The sequence below is a fragment of the Peromyscus maniculatus genome, chromosome 5 (assembly GCF_049852395.1).
Source record: "Peromyscus maniculatus bairdii isolate BWxNUB_F1_BW_parent chromosome 5, HU_Pman_BW_mat_3.1, whole genome shotgun sequence".
Lineage (NCBI taxonomy): Eukaryota > Metazoa > Chordata > Mammalia > Rodentia > Cricetidae > Peromyscus > Peromyscus maniculatus.
The window spans coordinates 102,595,781-102,615,571 of NC_134856.1; the positions used below are offsets into that span (position 1 = coordinate 102,595,781).

The 19,791-nt window shown below is 42.9% G+C and overlaps 1 protein-coding gene across 11 annotated transcripts in view; it reads left to right on the forward strand.

Moving 5' to 3' along the window:
- Elmo1 (engulfment and cell motility 1) overlaps positions 1-13,121 on the forward strand; it is a 539,516-nt gene extending 526,395 nt beyond the window's left edge. For all 11 annotated transcript variants that reach the window (XM_076572972.1, XM_042278256.2, XM_016007341.3 and 8 more), the window contains 2 exons: positions 6,259-6,336; positions 11,727-13,121. In XM_076572972.1, the coding sequence (XP_076429087.1) occupies positions 6,259-6,336; positions 11,727-11,927 (279 nt within the window). In that variant the 3' untranslated portion in view covers positions 11,928-13,121. The remainder of the gene's footprint in view (positions 1-6,258; positions 6,337-11,726) is intronic.
- The last annotated feature ends 6,670 nt before the right edge of the window (positions 13,122-19,791 follow it).

The window sequence follows — 19,791 nt, forward strand, 5'->3', positions numbered from 1 at the left end:
AGAAAAGCAAGCACTGAAATCCTTAATGTCCCTATCATAAAACACCAGAAAAGAGGAGACATTTAATAAGAAATGAATGGATAGAAATTAGAGAAGAGACAATGAAACTGAAAACAGAAGAAAACTCAGCAAAACCCAGATTTAAAGGATAAAGAAAATTAATTATGCTGTAGCCTGATGAAAAGAGAAGAGAGAGGGGGAGAAAACTCAGGTCACCAACATGGGCACAGATGTGGAGATGGGATCTCAAGAACACATGACGTGTGTAGACTTGGCCTTCTTTCAGACCACATGTCCCTCACTTACAAATTCAAAAACAAATTAGCCAATGGTATTTCTTAGGGCATTGATGTTTTCATTATTTTCAGGATGTTCATAAAGAATTGAATGGATAGATGTACTAGAAAGTTGCTGGACAGATAGCTGGACACCTGGGTGGATAGGGCACACTGCTCTGAGTAGACAAACTTGACCATAGGTGGAAGCTGCTTCCTGTGTTTACCGGGTATTCCAGCTTCTCCTGCCACTTCCAGCCTAATGTGAGGGGCTAGAACATCAGCGTCCCATCAGCCTGGCTCTTTCATTTGCATATACAGGGAAATTACTTGCCATGAGATAGTAACATTATCCATAGACCTTACTCTTCAGGCAGTGTCAAAAAGTGGAAAGAAAAGCCACAGTTCTACTTCAGCTCCACACCCATTTTCCCAGGACTCCAGAGACACCCCCATCCCACCCCTTTTGGGACTTCTGGGTAAGAAAGAGCTATCCCTGGCTTCAAGGAAGGGTTAGCCACAGCGTGCCCACAGTAGGCCCATCCCTGCCAGGTATCCAAAAGTCACGGTATAGTGCTAGCTCTTCAGACAAGTTTTGCAGCTAGGGATCAGCTCCTGAAATTCTGTGCAGCAGGATTCTCCATGAGCCGAACTGCCGCACAAGGACATCTTAGGTATTAGCACCCAGAAATGAGAGACTTCCTCCAGACAAAAACTACCAGTGACTTAGTCTTGTCATACATTTAGTATCCACTTGTGTCTGGCATAATCCAGGGCCACAGAATAGAAATAGAAAGGGAGTTGCTCCTTCCCTTGAGGTATCTGCCACGGAGCACCTGTTTCTGTGTTCAGTCAGTCAGCATTGAGCGTCAGAGATCTGATGAGCTCTGGATAGAGTGGTGACCAGGGCAGATGTGGTCTAACCTCCTGGAACTAGAGTCTAAAGCATTTAACAGAGGAATGTTTGTAGAGACAAGAAGTATGGAGTTCTTCACAGTGAAGTTTTTGGACATTTGAATTGTCGCCGGTGGATAAAAAAATCAATGCAAGACTTGATTTTTAAGGAATAGGCATTCTGAATTCATGCTATGTAACTTTGAAAGTCTGATGGGTTGCTATGTGTTTTAGTCAGGTATTCTTGGTGCTTGTCTCCCTCAATATGGGGCTTGTAGCTGGGCAGTCATCAAACATGACCTAAAGACACTTCAGTGGATCTTAGAGGTTCACATATGAATGTATTTGATATAAGAGAAGCTACCATGTTGTCATGCTCAAAAAGAAATGTAATGCGGCTGTTCGTAGTCATTCAAGAGATTGCTGAGTTCACTCTCTGGCTCAGAGAAAACAAAATGAACATCTGGGAAAGACAGACAACCATGATGTGGAGAAAGGGAAAGCAACTGCTTTTTCCATTCAGGATGAGTGAAGCCTGAGGCTGGGGTCCACCAGATGGACACTGGCTGGGTATTTTATAGGGACACCGGGTCTCCTCCCCTTTCCTCTGTTGCTCTTATTTAGATATCCACCCCATGCCTCCCCACCGTTTCTCATGCATTGTCTTCTGGGAACAGGAAGCCACTATCACAAGGAATCTGCTTTGCTCTCTGTCTACTTATGTCTCCCTAACTGCTTCTCAGAGCCATTTCTGTCTTGTCATGTGATTTCCTAACCAAAATAAGAAGCAGATTCTACTAGAACTTGACTTATCATCTTAAGTTAAAATCTTTGATTGACTTCAGCATTCAGTCACTGAGTGTTTTGAGCATCTTCTTTGTTTCCAGGTACTAGGAATACAGAGATTATTGTGGTCCAGCCCCAGTTCTGGGTGTCCAATGGATTAAGATTTATGCATAAATGTAGTTATAACTTATCATATGTCTCAGGAAAATAAGCACAGAGGTTCCAAACATGAGGAGGCCTAGACGCACTTCCTCATGGGAAGGAGCAGCTCTGCCTGGGAAAGTGTTCACAGCAAGGCTTAGAGGGGGGCAGCAGCTAAAGAGGGTAGTTTGGAGGAGAACTGAGGATCTGGTCAGATAAACTGGAGCAGGTTTGAGAAGTCTACCTTTGTAAAGAGGGCAGTCTCTGTGCTGAATGGATAAGAGACAACTTTTCTTCCTTTTCAAATGGAAACTCAGGTTCATGGGTGTGCAGGTGAGCAAGTGTGAGATCCACTACTATGTCTAAAATTATATTTAACATCCACACATATGCCAAACAATACCATGTATCAAAACAGTTCACCCTTAATGTCACTGGGTGGATGGAGAACCCACATGGTTAAATGAGATCTGGGGGAAAAGGCCAGTGTGTTATGTTACCCAAAGCAATATGAAAATGGCAGCCAACACTGTACGCTGAAGATACGTTGTATAAAACTCTGTCTCATACTGTCAGTCCATCATTTGCCCATGGAAGACTGCATATTCAAATGCTCCTTATGCTAGGGCACTGTTTCTCTGAGTGTCTTCTCACTCTGCATGTCTTGTCACAAGTCCCAGAGCTAGAGGACCAAGCGTGAGATTATGAGTTCAGAGGCCTCAGCAGGTGGGGGGAATGGTTAGTATCTCCTGTCCCCTCCTTCCCCAGAGCTAGGCCTATTCAACGACTTCCTGGTTAAGGCAAAGAGGCACTGTGCCTCAGTGGAGCAGGGCTGAGGTGAGCTGCTATGACATCTAGTTTTTCACATAATTAAGTCCAGAAGGAACAGAAGACCTTCAGGAGTGAACAGCAAACCCCCAATGTGTTAGGTATCTGTGAGTGATGTGTGTGTGTTGTGTGTGCCTGTCTCTGACTCTGTCTCTCTGTCTCTGTCTCTCTCTGTCTCTGTCTCTCTCTGTCTCTCTCTATGTGTGTGTGTGTTGTGTGTGTGTGTGTGTGTGTGTGTGTGTGTGTGTGTGTGTGTGTGTGTGTGTGTGTGTAGGCCCACAGCAGAACACTGTCCCAGATCTGTGACAGCCTGGTCAGCTGCCACCTGGAGCCTGTCTTCCTTACAGGCAGTTTGGACAGGTGGCAGTTTCTGGAGAGTTGGCCTGAGAGGTGCCATTGCTCCCAGCTTGGCATCCTCCCTTCTTGAAGTGCCGGAGAGCTGACCTTCACCAATGACTCAGTGACAGCAAGCCGGCGATGTCAATAAAACCCATTAAAAATGATAGCACCCTTTCATGCAGGCATGCAGTTCAGAGAATTAATTCCTCCCACCCCTCCCAGGCAGCCCTGGTGAGATTAGAGTGGGAATTGACATTCTCACGAATTTCCCATTTCCTGCCTGTGTTTATCAGGAATCTAGGTCATGACAGCTCAGATCCTTCATGTCCTGAGCAGTAGATGCATGCCAAAGGAGGACAAAGCCCAAGGTCATTGTGCTCCTTCCTATCTGCCTTCTTGCTCCCTGCACATCTCAGCTCCAGCATCCTACTTACCAGTGGCTTCAGCACCTAGACAAGGGCATGCGTCTTGGCTATGTGCTGTTCACACCAGCTGCTGTCACAGTTGTTGGGCAGGGTTGGGCAGAAAGACCTTGGTGAAGTTCATGTCCTGTTGATTTGCGAAGGAACCCCTCTGTAGCTAGAGTTTCAAGGCACAGCCATCTCTCCTTTCCCTTCAGGCTTTCAAGTATGAGTCAGAGTCCTCCTAATAACTGACTGTCCATTATCACAACTGTGATCAGTAGGTCCACTTCTCCTACCTCTTTTCATGTAACCTCAGACCCTCCTTCATAATTATCTTACTGTTTGTGATTTCCTTAATACCCAAAGGAGCAGGAGAGGCTTAATTTCTCATAACTTTCTTACAAGTAATAATATATAACTTTGGCTGGCTTGGGGCTTTTTAAAAATATTCCCAGGAGTGGGATTCATGGTTGCTGATATGTGTTGCTTTATTGATTTTTTTTTAAAGATGACATCAATTTATGGTAGCTAGCTTTTGCCATTTTGATTATAAATTTAAAACCCTTGAGACAGTTATCGAAACAAGCGCCAAACTCAGTGGAAAATGTTCTTGCTTACTTGATTGTTGCATAACTTCACCGAGGCCTGAATGGAGGGCTGAGAAAGAAAGTGAATGAGAAACAAAGAGAGGAGTTTATGCAGGCGTGCATCCATGACTCAGCATCCTTTTCTTCCAGGGTTTCTATTTCTGGCAGAGTGAGGGGACCCTTTGAATGTGGGATGCATGGCAGTCTAGGCTCAGAGCAAAACTACCTCCTAGTGAGAGGACAACTGGGGGTGAGACGGATGGACGAGAACTCCATGAGAGCCAGGATGGCTTTACAGTGGGCTATGTTCAGAGGGGGCCCCCTAACACAGGGCCTTCAGGGTTTATTTTGGAAGGATTCTTTAATTTATCTGAAATATTCTTTCTGGGGCATTGTGATGTGAGTCACTTGCCTAAGGCAAATCCTCACGGATAATCAAGGTAGAAAATGATGTGGTGAAAGGTCTGGCTTCCTAAAGAAAAAAACGCTTTGTGGTCAGTTTCCTGGAAGTGCTGCTCCCAGATCATAACAGGGCAGAGGTCACAATCAGTGGTGCCTAATAAAAGTGCAAAGAAAATATGCTAGAGCATGCATTACCACAGTACAGTGTGCTGGTATGAATACACTTGACCCTTCCCATCCAGATTAGTAGCCTGTGGGGTTCTAATATGGGCTATTGACTGTTACTTTCCAGAGGCTCCACTCTGGTGACTTCTCAAACCAGTGGGATGATTGTGGTACCCAATATGGGTATGGCGCTCACTCTGAGAAGTGCTTTGTGGTTGATATATTATGCACCCCAATAAACTTATCTGGGGGTCAGAGAACAGAACAGCCACTATATTAAACATAGAGGCTAGACAGTGGTAGCACACACCTTTAATCCTAGCATTCCAGAAGCAGAGATCCATCAGATCTCTGTGAATTCAAGGCCACACTGGAAACAGCAAGGCATGGTGACACACACTTTTAATCCCAGCACTTGAGATCTCATGTCTTGCTTGGGAAAGACACATGCCTTTAATCCCAGGAAGTGATGGCAGGAGGCAGAAAGGTATATAAGGCATGAGGACCAGGAACTATAGGTTTTTAAGCTGTTAGTCTTTTAGCAGCAGTTCACATGAGATCCATTTGGATGGGGACTCAAAGGCTTCCAGTTTGAGGAAACAGAATCAGCTGAGAAGTTGGCAAGGTGAGGTTAGCTGTGGCTTGTTCTGCTTCTCTGATCTTTCAGCTTTCACCCCCATATCTGGCTCTGTTTTTTTTTTATTATTAATAAGACCATTTAAGATTCTTGTTACAGTGTTTTATAACATATGTATTTGATATGATACTAGGTGTTTTAGCCAAATTTATCCAGCCACAAAGAAATGAAAGTGTCCTTTAGTCCTTGGCACTGTGGATCTGGCCCCATAGTCTGCGTTCAGTCAGTACACATCAGTGATTGAGTCTGTCTTCTGACACAGCATCTACGATCCTCCTCCGTATCCTACAGCCTCCAGTGGGTAAATCTTGGACTCAGGTATCCTTTGCTTACAGGTACTAAGATAGGGGTTTACCCAGAAGTCCCATTACCTTTGGAACAGAATCTGTATTTTGAAGCATCCATACCTCTATGGGCTTCTGTCTGCTAGGAGTGACTAAGAATTGATTGGCCCTTCATGCTGCTAATTAAAGTTTTCTACCTCTCTATCTTCTTGGAGGGGAGATACACAGCTTTGGCCATGTGCCATCAACCTCTCAAAACCCTTCCCCATAAAAAGGCAGTGATAGGGCTTGGTGCCTCTGTTCGTATGAAAGAGAGGTGGTTCCTGCAGGTCTGTGCTGCATCCAGAGGACTCCTGCTGGGAGCCTGGAGAAGCGCATCCCTTTCTCCCAGCAGCCTTATGGTTGTACCCCTTCTCCGGACAGAAGACAAGTCATGTCCTATGTTTAAGCTCAACCATTTGTAGTGTTAAGAACTCCAGTTTTGTTTAATGTGGTGTTTTCTCTGCTCTATCACAGGAGGTGCTTGAACTTGCTTTCTCCATCTTGTATGACTCAAATTGCCAACTGAATTTTATTGCTCCTGACAAGCATGAGGTAAGGGGTCTTGGTACGGGTTAATTTATGAGAGAAAAATGAGAAGGAAAGATTCTAGAAAGGCAGAAATGTCACTTCTTGTAGAATGCTGCTTGAGGAAATCATGAATGAAAGGGCGTCCTGTTGACATGGAACAGAAACCCAAACAACCACCAGCTACAACAGCTCAGAATTCTTAGCTGCGGAGTCAGCAGCCGTGTGTCTTACCCAGCGTTACTATAACAACATTCCTGAGGTCACTTGGAATAACGGTTTACATTTGACCTCTATTTTCTGATGTTTGAGTCTGTGGTCAGCTGCATGAAGATGAGTGGCAGGTGCACATGGAGGAGGCAGAGAGAGGGGAAGGGCCAGTGTCCAAACATCCCCTTCAGGGATATACCCTCCAAATCCTGAACCCTTTCCACCGGGCCCACCTCCTGAAAGTTCCAGCATTTCCCAATAGTTTTCCTTTAACACAGCCTTTAGGGGAATATTCAGAGTCTAAACTGTAGAATGGTCATAAAGAAAATTGATGTACAAATGACTCAGGCTCAGCAAGGGCTTAACTAATCTGGAGCAAGAGGCGGCCCTAGCTAAGGCTTTGATGCATACTGAATATTTAATCTTTGCTCTAGAGCTTCCCCAGATAAAGTACTGTCTCTATTCGTAGGACCATCTGATGAAGTAGTTTCTCTACCAGGCCTCTTCAAGCTGTTTTAAGAGGTTCAGGGCTGTCTCTGTTGTTGGAATTTTATTTCCAAGATGCTTTTATTCCTTTTTGACATCTTGTTATATGTATAATTTGTTCCTCTTCTTGAAGCACACTGTCAGCTATATTTAAAATATTTAGCATAAGTCTAGGAAAATGCATTTGTAAAATAAAGTAGCAGTTATGGTTGATTTCACTTTTTCTCTTGTAAATTAGACCCCAACATCATGCTTGAAACTTTATTTTTAGATAATACCATTCAAATTTTTGTTTTGCATGTAGCTGCACAAACAGCTTTAGAAGGAAGGGAACATTTTAATAGAATCTGACTTTTGTTCTCATTTCCCTGAGGAGAGTCAGTTCATTTAAAAGGTATTTAGTGTCTGGTTTTCAATGGTTTGAAGATTTTGAATAAAATTATCCATCCCAAAGAAAGAGGAAAGATTAGACACAAATCCTGCATTTAGAATGGTGCTTAAATATAATTCTGTGTCACTTGACATTTAGTTTGCAGAAGGGTAAGACTTTGTCTTCATCTGTCTGAAAATAGATACATAGCCTCCCATTCCTGTTTTTAAATAAAGTTGTGGTTATGAACAGGCCAACATATCCAAGATATATAAGAGACATAGAAAACGACCAAAAATAGAAGAAGTTGGGCTGTTACTTAATCAGTGCCAAGTTATTTTCCCCAGTATGTGTATTAATTCCAAATATGGAGAAATGCTTTGGGACTGCCAGGGGAGCGTGTGTGTGTGTGTGTGTGTGTGTGTGTGTGTGTGTGAACATAGCTGCCACTTCTTATAGACTCTATATGCTTATGAGCACTTTCAATTTTTTCAAAACACTTGCAAATCTAGTATCGTTTTCTTCTCATAACTGCTACATACAATAGAAGGAAGTTCTGTTACATATGTCTTCATTTGTCAAGTGGAGAGAAAGCGGCCTCCCAAACTGAACACCTGACAATGAAAGGATAGTTACAGGGGTCTGGAAAGACAGCTCGGTGGACAAAGCCTTTGTTGTGCAAGTGTGAGGACCTGAGTTCTAATACCTAGAACCCATGTAAAAGCCAGGCACCGTAGCGCATGTCTGTAACCCAGTGCTTCTGCAGTATGATGGGAGGAGGAGAGTCCCCGAAGTTCATGGGCCAGCTAGCCTGGCATGTACAGCAGTGAACCACAAAGAAGAGACCCACCCTGTCTCAAACAAAGAACAAGATGAGGACTGATACTCCCACTCTGTGGTACACACACACACACAAAGACACAAAGGCTCCCTCTCTCTTCCATTTTAACTGCTACACACATGCACACACACACACACATGTAACATGAATTCTAATTGTTCTTACTAATAAAACCCCAGAGCCTGATATCAGGGTAAGTGTTTAAAGACCAGAGAGACAAAGGAGCAAGCCACAGCCACCTCTTACCTTGTCAACTCCTCAGCCAAAAAGAGGCCAGGCTCCTGTCTCTGCCCGCCTTATCACTTCCTCTCTCCACCCAGCCATATCACTTCCTGTTTCCTCCTCCCTAGTGCTGGGATTAAAGGCATATGCCTCCCAAGTACTAGGATCAAAGCCATGAGATCCTAAGTGCTGGGATTAAAGGTGTGAGCCACCACTGCCTGGCCTCCATGGTTAACTAGTGGCTAGCTACTACTCTAATCTTCAGGCAAGCTTTATTTGTTAGAGCACAAACAAAATATCACCATACACACCCATGCACATACATTCACCCATGCACACGTGTGTACATGCATATTTACACTTACACACACAAGATAATTATATATAACCTACCCCTCTCCATACCTGCCCCCATTAAATACAGTACAGATCTATAGTCATTCTGGAGGGCAGCTGTCTAATGTGAGTCTCCCTGGGCTAACATCAAAGAGGCAGCAGGCTGCATTCCTTTTCAGAGACTCTCAGAGAGGAAATTTGTGTCCTTACCTTTTTTCTACTTCGGAGACCTTGGCCTCCATCAGTTTCATCAATGACAACTTGAGTTCTCTCCTCAAATCATTCTCATTCCCATTCCATAGTGAAATCCTTATCTTTCACTCTTCTGACCCTTCCTTCTCTATGACATTAAAGGCCCTGAAATTACATTGGGTCACCTAGATAATCTAAAATAATCTCTCTGTTATGGTCAACTGGCAACAGCCTTAATTGTTCCACATAACCTAAGATCTTCCCAGGATTCTGGGAGTAGGATGTGGACATCTGTGGAAGATGGGTGTCCTGTCTTCCCCAAGCTGCAGCATCATTACAGTTTCTCTCTTTCCCAACTATCTTGCTGATACTTTTAGTCAGAAGTCTAACATATTTCAAATTCAGCTTTTAAGTAACACCAATGGTGTTTTCTTTTTTGTCATCTTGCCTCTTTTTTAAAAGTTAGCACCTACAGATGGTTGACCACTGCCTAATCTTTGGATCCACTAGAGTTCACAAAAGGCTATGTCTCAATTCTATCATCCTATTTTTATTTATTAGTGAGAGATACAAAGAGAATCAGGTCTCAACAACTGTTTGTGCATCCTAAAATTTGAAGACATGATGGCAGGACAAATACTTGATTCCTTTGTAAATTTTTAAGATAATAAGCATATACTTAAAGAAGATCAAGGTTTGTATAGTGTTTGAGTATCATTATGAAGTCAAAATTTAGTTGTCTTTATTAGTATTCAGGTTACCCTATCCTGGATAGTATGTGCATCATCGGGTTGTCTTATGACTCTTAGTGACATGGCCCCATGCCTTTGATGACTTTCTGACTTTCTGGTAGGACAAGATAGTCCAGGTTCACCTTGTACGTGTCCTGCCTTTTCTCTGTCAAGCCTAGTTACTTGTACTAGGAATTAGTAACTAGCCATCAGAATCTTGGTAAAAAGATAAAATTCTTATAATTTTTAGGCTTTTTGGAAAACAGAGCTAAAGGTGAGATTTTTACCATAAAATATATCATGACGTAGTGCTAAGAATTCCAACTCAAATTCAGTAGTACAAGATTTTTATTTATTGGTCAATGTAATTTTTGATGAAAAGGTCATTGCCTGCTGCTTCTCAAAAGCAATGTTCCTGTAGGTTAATCTGTACCAGGAAGGTAGCCAAGGCTGGGAAGGCTTTGTTTAAGGGACAATAGTCCCAAGACTTAGGGATCACTGTGACATGCTGCCAGAGCTATGAAGCCCTTCTGGAGCACAGCACTCAGTGGTACCCACACCTGGGTATTTGTCAGAAAGACCTGGGAAGCTCTGATAAATAAAGTCTTCTCGCCTGTGAGCAAGAAAATTGGTTATCTCCGGACTGAGAAGTAGGTCCTTATTTCTCTCCCTCATTTGTGAGCAGATGGCTGGGTGTATATGGTCAGAAAATGGTTGAGATATTCATGAGCACACTGGTGCTTCCAGAAGTGTGTTAGCCCCACACTTGAGTCAGCGATCACACAGCTGAAGTAGAAAGAAGTCTTTACAACTTAACACTGCTCTCTTCAGGCATGGCTCACACCACTGTCCTTGACGTGCGTAGTGGCAGAATTTTCATTGCATCATAGTGGTTGTAGGGATGTATTGCTTCTGTTGAAATGTCCCATCACATGGTGGAGCACAGCCTAAGTAGCCACAAATGTAGTGCTTTGGCTCATTAGTATCTGGAATTGCAACTTGACCCAGCAAGTACAGAAAAGGATGAAATCTAGAGCAAATGTTAGGAGGAATGCAAGCCAGCAAGAAGCAGAACATTTGTCACTATAGGACCAGGGACCACCTAACAGGTGAATGAGCAATAACCATATGCAGGCAGTTGTTGAGATCTTGGCCCTTCCTCCAGGCACCAATGGTTCTCTTTTGAAGTTAGCACACAACTCTAGCCTTTGAAGGGGATCTGCCAAGAATAATGTGGATCTTCAGATAAATAAGACACGATTCCTTCCCCCCAGAATTTCATAGTCTATTGAAGAGGCAAAGACTGTCATTCATTTTATGAAGAAAGAAAAAAACCTCAATAATGTACTTCAGTGTTTTCCAAACAAGATGTCTATTGCAATCAATCGCTCAAATCCCTGGGTACTAGAGACCTGGACACAGGAGGTCCAGGCAGGCAGTCAACCTATATCTTCTTAAAATAACTGATGATGCTAGGCATTTGAGTTAGAAAACAATGGGCAACTGAAGGCTGTTTTCTAGCTCTGTTTTGCTAAGAAACACAAAGGCTACCTTGGCTCCACAGTGAAACTGAGTTGTCAATGTCTGTGCTTAAATATTAGATTCAGCAGGAAGGCATTAGCTACTAAACAAGGAACTTTTATCAGTATCAAGAAAAGGAAAGCAGGGTGTGCTGCTAAGTGCAGACACATTGGTATACATTCCACCCGTGTCTTAAACAGCACTATCATACTGCACAGTCAAGGGAATCCAATTCTTTGTGTTCCATAAGGAAACATTTTTGTATGTAAGAACAAGCTGAGTTCCGGTTCAACCCACTCCACTTACTCCTACATCACTTCATTCCTCTGTGCTTTGGTTCCCTTACCTTGAAAAACATATGACAATAGAAGTCTCTGCTTCATAGAGAGGGTATGGGAATTAAAGGGATACCCAAGACAGCCTGCCGTAGGCTGTGTACTAAGTTGGGATAATTGCTGCTCCTATAATTGTCATCAGTAATGGTCATTGCTACCTCCTTTCCCACCAGTATTGCATCTGGACAGATGGGCTGAACGCACTTCTTGGGAAGGACATGATGAGTGACCTGACACGGAATGACCTAGACACCCTGCTGAGCATGGAGATCAAGCTCCGCCTGTTAGACCTGGAAAACATCCAGATCCCCGATGCACCTCCACCCATCCCCAAGGAGCCCAGCAACTATGACTTCGTCTATGACTGTAACTGAAGTGGCTGGGCCTGAACACATTCCTCCCAAACTGGAAGATCTAGCTATCAGCAGAGAGGATCACAAACACACCCACATGTCGTGTGGTGGGAAGCTGCGGGTCAACCCTTCCTTTGGTCTCATTTTTAGCCCTAGCTTTTTTTTAATCTTCCCCTCCCCCTTTTTTTGGCATCTTACCATCTCCTTGAATCTACTTCCTCACTCTGTTTTAGATCACTCCATTGCTACAGCTCCCTGGCGGCAGATCTTAAGCAAAAGCCACCACTAGTAAAAAAGTCTACTAGTCTTCTCATCCTAACCTGCTGTGGGCATATCCTTCTGTCCTTCTTCCCTCTTGCCTGGAGTAGGGAACCCAGTTAGCTCTGAACTGCCCCAAATTTGCGCACTAAACCAAGAGATATGCCTAAGGCCAGGCTTGGGTAAAATAGCTCTGTTACTGGACAGGAAGACCAAAGGCCACCACCTCCTACCCCTTCTCTCTAGGGTCAGCTCTATGTGACGTAAAATCGCTTTCACATGTCCTCCCTTCCTAGCCTTGGCCTTGCTCTGGTCCACTTTGGTCCTGTGTGTAGCAGCAGCAGCCTCATTACAGTCCTCTAAGGTATTAGATTTCCCAAACACTCCACAGAGCTCATGCCTGTTCCTTGTCTGCACTGTGACCATGACCATGACCAACCTCTCTGTCACACTATCTAGTCTTGGACCTCCTCTCCTTGCCCCAGGCCAGACCTGCCTTCTTCATTTCTTCAAGCTCCCAGCCTCTCAGCAGAAAGCACAAATGAAGTCAGTAGTCCTGCTCCATCTCAAGTAGATTAAACCTCACGGCCTCTAACGCGGCTAGCTGTTGCTATCCACCAGTTCCACGTCACCTTCTCCCTGGGGCTCCTGCTACACCCAGGTTCTCCAGGGTGGTCAAGCTGTCAGACATCCAAGTTTACATCGTTGTAATTATTATAGGTCTTTACAATTTACAAGGGTTTGGGGTTGTTTTGTTGTTTTGTTTTGTTTTTGGCTTTGTTTTTGTATAAAAGAGTCTAACATTTTTTTTTTTTGCCAAACAGATATATATTTAATGAAAAGAAGAGATACATAAATGTGTGTACTTTCCAGTTTTTTTAATTATTTTAATTCCAAACATCTTCCTGAGAATAACATTCCCTTAAACATGCTGTGGAATAAAATTAAATGTGATGAGTTGGGGAGCTGGTGTTTTGATTTAGTAATACAGGTGCTTGTTACTCAGTCTTGAGCATCACCTGGGAGCTTGTTAGGGATGCAAAATCAGACAGCCCCTCCGGACTTCGGAACTGGGCTGTTTGAGTGGGTGTTCATTTGGGAAGAAGCACTGATAATCAGCTCTAAGCATAACCCATATCCTTTCTAGGAACCATATCCCAACTCACCAAGGAAATGAGACTCACTGTACAAAAATATGATCATTTCACTTTATATTGCTGCCTCCTCAGCATACTTTTCCATTATTTTCTCCTTATCATTACATGGTTTATAGAGCTAGTCCAATTAAAGATTCTACTAACGCTAAGGGAACATGTTTAACAATGGAAAAAAAGAATACAAGCCCACACACCTGAAATCAGTTAAGCCAAAAAGCAAGTAAATCTAACAGTGAATTAATAAGCTATGGTCAGAGCACAAAGGAAGATTCTTCTTAGGTCAGCTTCCCTGCAAGCGTCATATGGCTCATAAACTCGAAGGGCTGGGAAGGATGACAGAACTCTGTGCGGTGCAGCTAAGCCACTCTGAACTGGCAGCCAAGCTCTAGACACATGCAGGTGACTGCTCTTTATGGCTGTCAAGATGGTCAATTACAGATTGGCCTGGGCTCAAATGACATGGTCCAGAGCACACCATAAATTGCAAAATCTATAGTCATTCACAGGGGTCATTCTTTCCATCAGAGTGCCCACACCTGAGAGTCAGGTTAACATTTCTTCCATTTTTAGGCTTGGATGTTATTAACATACACATCCTTCCTGCCGGAATCATCTGTTGTTCTACTGCGTGTGATGTTAAGTAAAAGAAAGTCAATACCATTTTTTACTTGGAGCTTTAAGAGATCCATCTGTCCTGTGGCCTGGCTGAGAAGAATTCATCCCTTCATGGCATTTCTACTTTGGTCTATTAAGTAGAAATTTGGGGGTATTTTCTTTTCCATTGACACTAGTAATTTTGCATATTTGTGGTACAATGCAATGTTTTGATCCACATGTACACTGGGCAATGATAAAGCTCTATTGCTGTAACCTTTTATCGTATCTCTATAGTGAATACATGATAAAGTGAAATCCCCTCTTCTAGTGATCTCAAGATACATGGCACCCTGTGAACTGTATCCATGCTCCTATGCTGTAGAACCCCAGAATTTATCCCTCATTTCTAACTATCACTGTCCCCACTGACCAATGCTTTCTATACCCACCCTCTGCTCTCTCCAGCCTCTGCTACTGACTCATTTATTCTGCTCTCAGCAGCTGTGGGATTTCATGGGGGTATTTTGCTCTCTGTACTTGACCTTATTTCATTTACTGTCTTCCAGTCCCATCCATGGTGTTGAAAGTGACTGGATTTTATCTTTTCATGGCTGCATAATAGTCCATTGTCTACACGTACCACACTCCTCTGTTGGTGGACCCTGAAGCTGACTCCACATCACCCAGCCTCTGTGAATACTGCTGTAGGAGATGGGAGTGCAGTTTCCCCCAACAAGCTTTCGTTTCTTTGTTGTATATACTGAAGACATATCCCTTCACAGATTGACAATATCTTAAGAATAAGCTGTCATTGTTCCGTGTTTCTTTATTTTGTGGCAAGGTGGGAAAGGGTTGTTGCTCATAATCACCTCACCTCTGCTGAGGCTGCTCAAGGCATTTCTCACATATAATGAGCCCAGTACCTCAAGATGGGTCCTACTAGGCTCAGTTCTCCAAGCCCAAGCAAGCATGGTCCCTCTAATGCAGAAGAGAAACAGGAAGCCTATTTGTCATGAAGTCCAAGTTCTATTCTCCAATTAATCTGAATTTGCTGGTATTTTAAGAGCAGGGAAAGCCAATGGTTACTTCAACCAAAAATGTGCAGTGCTAAATGTTCTCTGAACCCATGTGCAAACCTTCCAATTAGCAATGGAATCATTTTTTAAGTCATTTAGTCACATAAAAAACTAGAAGGCCCCAGCCCAGTGCAGCACGTGAAATTTTGGTCTATGTTCAAGGTGAAGGAGAATGAAAGAACACACTGAGGAGTACCATGGTGGCACATCTCTAATCCCAGCACTCGAGCAGGCAGGCTGATCTCTGGGAGATCAAACCGAGTCTGCTCTACATAGTGAGTTCCAGACCAGCTGGGGCTGCAGAGATGAGGAATGCACACCTGTAATTCCAGCAGAAGGATCTCACATTCAACATCAGTCTGCACTACATAATGAAACCCTACCTCTGAAAGTACAAAAAAAAAAAAGCAAATAATGTGATAATGGAAAATGAGTGGCAGAAGATCTAGTTAGGCCTTAAAAGAGTAGAGATACTCACTCACCATGGAATAAATGAACTGTCTAGGTAAAGCGAGGAGTGTAGAGCCAGGTGGCAGGAAGACCTGTGGCCACTCAGGACTCTTCAAGCCTCTCTGACCAGCAGGTAAGGGTACACACAGAGCAAAAGGTTCTAATGCTGCTGAGCAGCGGTTCTCAGTCTTCCTAGTGCTGGGACCCTTTAATATAGTTCCTCATGTTGAAGTGACCTCCCAACCATAAAATTATTTCATTGCTACTTCCTAACTGTAGTTTTGCTACTGTTATAAATCATAAAATGAATATTTGATGTACAGAATATCTGATATTCGACCCCTGCAGGGGTTGCGACCCACAGATTGAGAACCAGTGCTGTGTATGTGGAAAGTCATGGATGGAGAATTCATTGACAGAGTTGGCAAGGGACTTTTACTTGAGGACAAAAGAAAATGTCTTAAGAATGTTGTCCATTTTGGCATTCATAAATATCACAAAACAGCTATGTCCAGGAAAGACTGGAGTAGAAGAAATTGGAAGCCGACCTAACAGCAAAGATGCCATCGAAACAGTCCCAAGCAGGAGCCTTTTGGACCCAGACTTTCAAATCTGCAACTGGAAAGGGGAGGAGGATGAAGTCATCAAAGAGGCAGTGTGGGCTGGAAGCAGAGACTTAATTAAGCAGGGAGTGAGGGAGAGAAAATACAGATGACTCCCGGGCTTCAGGAATAACACCAGTAAGCCCATAACAGGGCTGGGCCAATATCAAAGATCAAGAAGAAAGGGAGATTTTAGGAAAGGATAACAAAATGAGATAGTTGTATTTGTTGGACTTCTCCAAAAAGGAAAAAAAAACAACAAAACAAAAAAAACCCAAGGAGCAAGCCACTTAACCACTGCGAGCCTCTTACCAACTTATAAAATGGAATCCTCATCACTTGGGAGTGTGAGATGTCTCCAAACTGTCAGTGCTCAAAAAGTAGGTCCCCCCTTCTCTCTTCCCCACCCCTTTCTTCCCATTCTCCCCCTCTTTTGTTACTTCCAACATTCTGAGTCTATGATCTTTATCATTACTGGCATGTTTTGACCAATCCAGCCTGTTTTATAAGAATAAGAGGGAGAGAGGAAAAAATGGATAATTAAAACTACATACTTAATGAAAGATCTGAGAGAAAACAATAAAACTGTGATTTAAAATAAGTTCAGGAGAGAATGATTCATGGTATAATCCAATATGTAAATATAATTAGACTTAAAATTTTAAATGTAATTTCATTTCTTCTCAGTGGGACTATGTAAGTAAAATAAAAAAAAATGCTTATTTTCAATTCAGAAAAATTATCAGAATGCAGATAAAGGAAAGAAAAGACTACAATTAAAAAAGACAAAACAAAACAGAATATAAGTATATATATTCCATTGAGTACTAAACCTGAATCTGGACTTCTTGGAAGCCAGAATAAATGATGAAGCTGATTGGGGTATATTGTCCTCATGTTTTTAAACAACATTATACTCAAAAGGAAATACCTTTCCCAGGCACCATCTTTGGAGGAAGACATTCTGTCAGTCTATTAAAATACCCACTTCAATAGCTACCTCTTAACAGGTCATGTTTGTTACTCTGCTTTGCAGAGTGAAGAATGTGTCTATTGGCCCTTTGGGGAAAAAAAGCAAGTAGGCACCTCAGCAGGCACTACATGAGCCCTTGAATGAGTTCAGGGACAAAGTGATGCATAGGAGGTTGAGAAAAGGAATCTCAAAAGTACAGGCAGCAGGAAAGATCGGACCTGTAAGGGTTCAGAAATGCGTGTGCTGCTTCCAAGGCTGGAAGACAGGTCATTGGCAGAGAACAAGGTCGCAGGACAGATAGTGCAGAATTCCACAGAATTTCTATGGCCAGTCACTGTACATAGTGCCCAGAACATTAAAAACAAATAGAAGGCTATGGTTGCAAGTTGCCTATCATCTAGAATTGGAAATAGAGACAAGTACATGCAGTGCATGCTTAAAATGACCCCATGTGCATCTGCTCAGCTGGCCCCATGAACATGAGGGGACTGTCTCCACCAGGGAGAAGGCTAGCCTGAAAGAATAAGAAAGACAGACAGGGATGCCTGTCAGGCAACAGGGAAAGGCATCTGTCTGCCGCACCACTAACTGATGTTTGTTGTGATGAAGGTGACTTGTGGAATAGTTTGTTTGGCTTAATGTGTCAGTAGGAGAGTCTGTAATGGTAGGGGTGTCCAACGGGGTACCTACCAGTGAAGCCGGCAGGGCTAATAGATAGTTTCAAATTCATGGACACACAGATTAAATTCAGTGGGCATAAAACAAAACAAAAAGTATTGAATATAGGAAAAGATTTGTGGGGAAGAAAGGGCACTAGTCAGGGTGGGGCATTCAAAAGGGTGTGGAGGAGAGTAATCAGAATAGTGTGTGTGTGTGTGTGTGTGTGTGTGTGTGTGTGTGTGTGTGTGTGTAATGTCAAAGAACAAAATTTATCTTTTAAAAAAATGTGGGAAAAAATTGACTTCTAAAAGTTGTCCTCTGAGCACCACATGTACACTATGCCACATGTGCACCCACATACACACACACACACACACACACACACATGTACATACACACAATAATAATAACAATAATAAATTTAGATTTTTTAAATGTGTCAACATTTGTGGAGAGCAGAGAAGGATGCTGAATGCCCTGCTCCATTACTCTCCACCTTTTTCCTTTGAGACAGGGTCTCTCATTGAATGTGGAGCGAGGCTGTTGGTGGCCATTAAGCCCTGGAGAGCCTCCTGTCTCCCCATGCAGCCTTGAGGCTACAGGCCTGCACAGCCATGCCCAGTTGTTTCTTTTAAGTGGGCACAGGTCCTCATGATAGTACAGCAGGCATTCTTATTCACTGGGCCAACTCTCCAGGCTCTCTGCATTGCATTTTAAAATCCTCTGTCAGAAAGGGTGTAGATCCAGATGGGAAGGGAGGTGTTATGGAATATTACTAGGCAAAGGTATGTTGCATTTGTTTTTGCAGAGGAATATTACTTTAACTATGCAAAGGTGTGTTACTTTTGTTTATGCTGCATTTGTTTAACCATGCAAGAATGTGTGTTTGATTATGTAAAGATGTGTTGCGTCTGTTTCACCTTACCTGCCTAATGTACCTGATTGGTCTAATAAAGAGCTGAATGGCCAATAGCTAGGCAGAGAAAGGCTAGGTGGAGCTGGCAGGCACAGACAGTAAATAAGAGACCTCTAGGCTCAAAAAGAGAAAAGAAGAGAGAAGAGGAGAGAAGAGAAGAGATGAGAGAAGAAGGAGGAAAGAATGAGGGAAACGCCCTGGCCCAGAGCCAGGAAGCTGCCAGCCAGACATGGAGGTAAGAAAAGTAATAAGCCCCAAGGCAAAAGATAGATAAAGATAAACAGGTTAAAAGAGCTAGCCAGAAGCGTGCCTAAGCTAAGCTGAGCATTCAAAACTAATAGCAAGTCTCTGTGTCATGATTTGGGAGCTGGTTGGTGACCCAAAAGCAAAGGCCTGGTACAAGGAAGTGAGGATGACCTGAGAGGAAGGGGGCGGAGAAGCAAATCAGTATATTGTATATAAAAAACTAGTTTCCATAAAAGAAAAAGATAACAAAACAGAAACATAAAATCCTCTTCCAAACCTCACTGTTGCCCTGCATTCGCCCAGCCTGCTTCATGCTACTTCCCAATCCTCAGGCCTCAGTTGACCTATGACCTATGGCTAGCACTCACTTAGCTCCCCTTGAGTTTAGCTGAGCTCAGCTCTGCTGTATTTTTCCTCATCCTACCCTCTCTGACCAGTCCCTCCTGTAGCCTATGAGCAGCTGCATCCTTACTTATATGCCTAATTTGTCTGTCCCAGATTTCTCTAGTTTCCACTAGTAAAGAGGACTCCTGACAATAAGGATAATGATTTTTAATAGACTCTCAGTCATCATTAATTTAAACTACCATCCACCTGCAAAAAATCATTCTCAAGTAAGCCTTTGCTAGAACTCTGACACCCAAAACTCAAGTACTCACCAAAATGTTCCTTTTATTATAGACTAATCCAAATATAAACAACACAAGAACATTTATTACATCAGTAACCTTCACTGAACAAAGCCCTTAAGGGCACACATCAACCTTTAAGTTGATGGTGTTAGGGGCAGGGAGAGCTGGTTTTCCTAAAGGATATGTGGCTCTTGGTAGGTCAACCATGGATACCACACATTGGACTTGATAGGTTATTTAAAAGAAAAAGAAAAAGAAGACATGAAGTTAGGGTTAAAGTAGAAGGTGTGAGTCTGGGAGGAGTGGGGAGGCAAATAT